Genomic DNA, 5,822 nt, shown 5'->3' with positions numbered 1-5,822 from the left:
CGGGGGGAGAAAGGACGGCGTCCCCTCGCAGGGGAGAGCCACCCCCTCTCCCCACGGCGAAGGGGTCGGTCCCCCGGCCCCCTTCTCCCTTCCTCGGCGAAAAAGGAACGAAAAGAGTCACGTTCCATTTGCTAGAGCCCTCTCGTTTCCGAGCGCGGGAGGGGTACTTGGAGCCCGTTTCTTCCAGGCCGGCCCAAGAGGTAGCTAGCGCATTACCCCTCGCTCTCCTGTTTTTCAGCACCTGGAAGCCACCTGCCATGGCAGCATCCCTACGCCACCCTGCTTCCCCTCTCCGTAAGCCTCGAGGGAGCAAGCGCGCTCGTTATCCACGTTTTTCCCAGTTGCAGGTGGGCCGGGTGGCCACACATCGCCAGCGATGACGGAAGAATGTACTTGGTAGTGTAACAGTGAAGTTACAAGCTGATTAAAGCACAACGGTCAACTTAAAATCTACCTAACCTTCAGAGCATCCCAGATCCAAATCTGAAACGCATCTCACAGCTAGAGCAAGTGAAGGAGGTGAACACCGGGGGAAACAACCCCACAGGCCCAAATTTGGACGAGGTGGGGGGATCAGTGAGGAACAAGCACATCTAGGGGGGTTAAAAACACCTGTAAAGAGAAGAACACGAAGGAACACACCCAGCTGTGGTACAAGGCTGCATTTAGTTAGCAACAAGATTTAATTCCCGCCCTTAAAATCTTTACTCTGGGAATACAATACACTGTCACATGTGAAAATGCAGTTAAATGAATTAGTATTCTTGAAAAGGAAACATTAATAAAATAACAAGAGCAGCCTCAAAGAGCACTCAAAGCAAGGTACATAACCGGTAGTTTTTTTACTCTCCTTTTTCTCACTATCCTTTTTTAAAGCAAAGGTTACTGGGATGTATAGAAGCGAACCACAGCAGAAAGCGCTGCTCTATAACCTGCAAATCCATACGCTAACCCAGGCAGTTAAGCAGAAGAAAATGCCCAATGCTCGTTATTCTTCCTGCTCTGTAGTCCATCTCAACTTAACAGGACTTTTCCTTATAACCTTAACTTTGCCCAGCTACCATCACTCATGGTTCTACAGTATTTCCTATAAAGGGAAGTTATCTTTCTCCACCCCGCAAGCAAAACTTGCCTCATTTAAGATTCACAGTTCGTCGTACAGTAGGATTGTTACACCCCTGTCAAATTTATAACTGAAATCACAGTAGAAGAATCCTATGGGGCACACAGGATAATCAAAGTGTCTGTGACGTTAGCTCTAGAAGATTAAAGGGAAGAACAGCTACATTCTTACAGTTAGATATTATGCTGAAATAATTCTATGGTTGTGGGTTAGTTTCTTGCCAGAAGAACACGATTTCTCATGTTCTTTCCCACAAAAAACCCAAGAAAGGTACAAACCAGCAGTGCCCCAAAACCATGAGAAATTAGGACTAGATCTTCAGGTCTTCAGGGATTTCTTGGATTCTCTATGATTGATGATGTAAAATAAAGCAGGAAAGGGGTTCTAGCATTCTAAACCAAACTTAGACTTTACCTACAGATACACACACAACCCCAAAGCACGCACCGACAAAGAGACCGCAAACGCAACATTCTTCAAGGTGGTAGCTGGGGGTTGAGGTGAGGGTAGATGCTTTTCTCTTGCATTTTCACCGATGGGGTTAGAAGATGCCAACGGGATGGCGTGATAACACGGAGGGTGCTCGGAGCTCAGCGTCTCGTTGCTTGTGCTGCTCTACGGTAAAAGAAGCACCAAGGCAACAAATAGAATCATAGAATCATTGAGGTTGGAAAAGACCTCTAAGATCATCGAGTCCAACCGTCAACCCAACACCACCATGCCCACTAAACCATGTCCCTAAGCGCCTCATCTACACGTCTTTTAAATACCTCCAGGGATGGGGACTCCACCACTTCCCTGGGCAGCCTGTTCCAATGTTTCACCACTCTTTCAGTAAAGAAATTTTTCCTTACATCCAAGAAATTTTTCCTTACATCCTTACAAAAAAATAGGAAAACACGCAACCCGGATTTCTCTCTGCTACGTGCCTGCATCCCAACACGTTTAGCTCATGAACATCTAATATTAGAAGCGCCTTCATTTTTTTAATTGATCACCTGGCTGTGGCACAACAGTTTTGGACAGACTTCATTCACAAGGTCGAACAGCTGGAGAAACGCTCCCAATTTGAGGGCATCCCTGCAGGTCACGGGAGTGATCTGGGCAGGATTATAGAAGGGAAAGGGGTGCTACTCCTCTCGGCTAGCTGAAGCTGGGAAAGCCCCGGGAGGTTCTTACCCAGGAGCTGGAGTGTAGATGTGAGTTTTGGTTTTGGACGTAAAGCAAGCTCTCAATGCAGGCATATGAAGCGACTACACACTTTTCCTTTCTTATCTTCAGGCTGGTTTGCAAAATCTCAGATAGTAAACTGCGGCCTTTCAGGAAGAATGAATTTAGGTGCTTCCCTAAATACAGCTTATATTCCTGGTTCTCACCTACTTCTCTGCCCATGACGCTACTGAAGAGACACAGACCAAGGTACCTGGGAAACTCTGTGGCTCAAAACAGAAGTGGCTACTCATTTGTTCAGAAGGAAAGTGTTGTTGTAGGTTATACAGCCTAAACCGATGTGAAATTAAGGGCAATATGCCAGGCAATAGAAATACCATGTTATGACTAAAACATCAATAAACATTCCCTATTTTCCCCCGGCTCTTTTGAACTCTAACTCTTAGGGCTTGTGGGAACAGGCTACTCAAAGATAATCCTTAAGACTGCATGTTAGAAATTGAGGCAGTATCTCACATACACGCCAGCATCTACGGTACAAACTGCTTCTCGATATTATTTTTAAGAAAAAGATGAATGGGTTACACTTCTTATAGCATCCCAAAAACTTTAACTCTATCCCTACCCCTTCCCTAAAATGAAAACAACCTGTAATAAAATTAGAGGAAAACTAACCATATGAAGTGTTTCACCGTATAAGATCTACACGCTCCCATCATCTGAATACACGGAGACTGGATGTGGCTCAGGAAGTCCTTGAACAAAGTTACTGGAGGAAGGACAGTGTGAGTGGAGACATGTTCTTGACAGTTTTTCCTCTCTCCAACAGTAGCCATAAGCTGATGCCCAGGGAAGACCACAATAACGGGCCAAAATGATCTTCTAGTCTAAGCCCAGCGTGGCTGTTTTATAATACGCTCGTGTTCCTAAACTAGGGGAACGTTCTACAGGAACCGAGAAGCCTTCCCAAGCAAAAGGCAAAAACCCAAACAAATTAAAGAGGCCTTACTCAAAATCATGCAAGCATATAGACGGATCCCTCTATTCCTGTGACTACCCTGCATGCAATTTTGTTCTGCCGTGATCTGAATCTACGGCACAGGGATTATCCCGCGAGAGTGATGCGAACTAGAGAACTGCAGTATAGCGCTGGTAATTACAGAAACCCGGTCAGCAACTGACACGAAGCGCAAGAACATGTCATAACTTTGGGCATATGCAGATCTTTGCAAAAAGCAGGACGGAATTCCCCTCCTGTAGCATTGCATAACAACAGCCAGGTGCATCACTATTATTTTTGTCAGCTGACTTTGGCTATAGCCAGAGGCAAGATACCAGAATTCTTAGACCAGTTTGATCCAGTGCTTCGCTTCCTGTCTTCCAGTTAAAGCCAGTGTTTTAAGATCCCTTTTTTTTTTTTCCCCCCACTTACCAAGTCCAAAGACAAGTCCTCCCTCCTGCTTTTCACTGGCTGCTGCAACTAGCGCAGTTAACACCTAGGCTGCTGTAAAGGAATTAAGCTTCCTGCTCTGGCAGGGATCGTCACGGGGCAAGCAAGAGGAGAAAAGGGCGGGGAGGGGGGGCAAGGAGGAAAAAAAACACCGCTAAAAACTTCCTACAGCAAAGGATTGAGTGTTTGACGTGGTATTTGTCGAGGCTAGGACGATGGCTCTTCAGTGGTGCTCAGCAGAGGCATTGCCCAACGAAGTCTGCCGAAGCCTGCTGCGATACAAAAGCAGCATAGGCAAACTGTTAAATCTTTATTTCCTGCTCCCAGCTATCGGGCTTAGATCAAAGATAAGCCACTTGTCACTGGCCTGGTTAAGCAGCCAAGCAGGCACTAAGGTACTTTAGAATATGGCTCTCCTAATAAGGTACATCATACGAGGAATAAAGATAACCATAAAAAAAAAATCATTCACTTCTCCCCTTATGGAATAAAGTTAAGTCCTGTTTTCTCATCCACTGTATCTCAAGCCTCACACACTCCCCTGATCAGTAATTTCCAATCCTCTATGCCTTAAGAAACCTTTTGTTATTTGAAGTATGGTTTTTTTTTTTAATCTCAAAGGCCTCTTATTTAAACACCGTCAGGCCTTTTGATGGTTAAAGCTTTTGTGGTTACCGGTCCTGAGGAAGGTTCTAATGCAGAAGCCATTCCAAGAAAAGTCATGGCTTCCAGATTAATGATAAACTCAAAGGTTGTTCAAGCCGTTCTGCTGGAAGCGTTCCCGTGTCATGCTTTGAGCCTGTTTGACACAGAACAATGCTACTGTGCCTCCGCTCAAAACAGGGTGGAGAGAAAGGAAATGCTAATAGGGAAAGGTTGGTCTTCTGGATAAGGCACAAGGCTATGATTCAGGAGACTGGAATTCAGCTCTTGGCAAGTCAGCCTTTCTACTCTTAGGCAAGTCTGTTTGATTCTCTGAGCCTCAATTTCCCCAACAGAAATCAGAGAAGATACTTCCCTTGCTCCCACACTTCTACCTTATTCACTCATGATGCAACTACTTCAGGGGATGAACCGCTCGTCATACGAAAGTGCTGAGCACAATAAAATGATAGTTCCACGAACACTTTAGGCTGTGGTAGTGTCAGAAAAAGGCAGTCTCTTCCCTCTTTCTCTCTTCTTACCTCCAGGCAACTCGCTCATGTGTGTTCTTACGCTCTTGCAAGCACTCCTCTGGCGATACGGGAGCTTGCTTAAAAGTAACCTGGGGGCAACAAAAAGATTGGTTTTGTGCTGGTTCAGTTTTTACTGAGCCGGTCCCACGTACAATCACAGAAATTACTGTGCCAGCAGCAATGAACGTGGTGGCACCAAGGCCAGAACAAGTTTCTGGAAGACAGATTGGGGCAGAGGTGCCAGCTTCCTGACAGAGCGCTAGCTTCACAGAACTGTAGCATAACACGTATTTTTAGCTTGAGAAATTGGTAAATCTCTCTGAAATTTCTAGTTTACAATCCTTCCTGCCCCGAGTTAGCTTTCAGAGCAGTTCTCGGGCACCTTCTCCCCCAGCCCTCTCAACTGTTTCCTATTCCTTTCTCCTCATCCCAGTGCTACAAACACGTACCGCAGTTTGGGAGTTGCTGCATTATTTTAAATAGAGAAAAATCTTTCACCTTTGTTGGCAGGCAAAGAAAAAAAAATAATTGAGGAGCATTTTCTTTTTCCACAGCGCTACATAAAAGCCTCATCTTACAGTGATGCTGATCCAGTGACCTCTGAAATGGACAAACTGCAAACTTCTTCCTTATGCCACAACCAAGATTCATCTGACGCAGTAGCACTGTAGTGAGAGGACTTAGGGAAGAGATGAGCTCAGGCTGAGCATAAGGAACTAAATCAGCAGAAAACAACTTTTTTCTGCCCAGAATGGTTCTTCAAATAGATTCGCTCTCCAAGCCAGATCACTATTGCTGGTACCAAAAGGAAGCAGCAGAATTGCTCTAGCTGCAGCCACAAAAAAAAAAAAAAAAAAAAAAAAAAAAAAAAAAATTTAAATATGATGAATGAAGCGGAGAAATT

At 45.0% G+C, this 5,822-nt stretch overlaps 1 protein-coding gene across 1 annotated transcript in view; it reads right to left on the bottom strand.

Moving 5' to 3' along the window:
• Positions 1 to 2,515, bottom strand: part of REL (REL proto-oncogene, NF-kB subunit) — a 42,120-nt gene extending 39,605 nt beyond the window's left edge. The window contains exons 1-2 of the mRNA XM_009282513.2: positions 2,303 to 2,515; positions 1,571 to 1,738 (exon numbers count right to left, since the gene is read on the bottom strand). Of these exons, the coding sequence (XP_009280788.2) occupies positions 1,571 to 1,738; positions 2,303 to 2,515 (381 nt within the window). The remainder of the gene's footprint in view (positions 1 to 1,570; positions 1,739 to 2,302) is intronic.
• Between the last annotated feature and the right edge of the window lie 3,307 nt (positions 2,516 to 5,822).

The sequence above is a fragment of the Aptenodytes forsteri genome, unplaced genomic scaffold (assembly GCF_000699145.1).
Source record: "Aptenodytes forsteri isolate BGI_AS27 unplaced genomic scaffold, ASM69914v1 Scaffold5, whole genome shotgun sequence".
Classification (NCBI taxonomy): domain Eukaryota; kingdom Metazoa; phylum Chordata; class Aves; order Sphenisciformes; family Spheniscidae; genus Aptenodytes; species Aptenodytes forsteri.
Note: the sequence above shows the minus strand (reverse complement) of the source record. Positions and strands in the feature narration are given on the sequence as shown.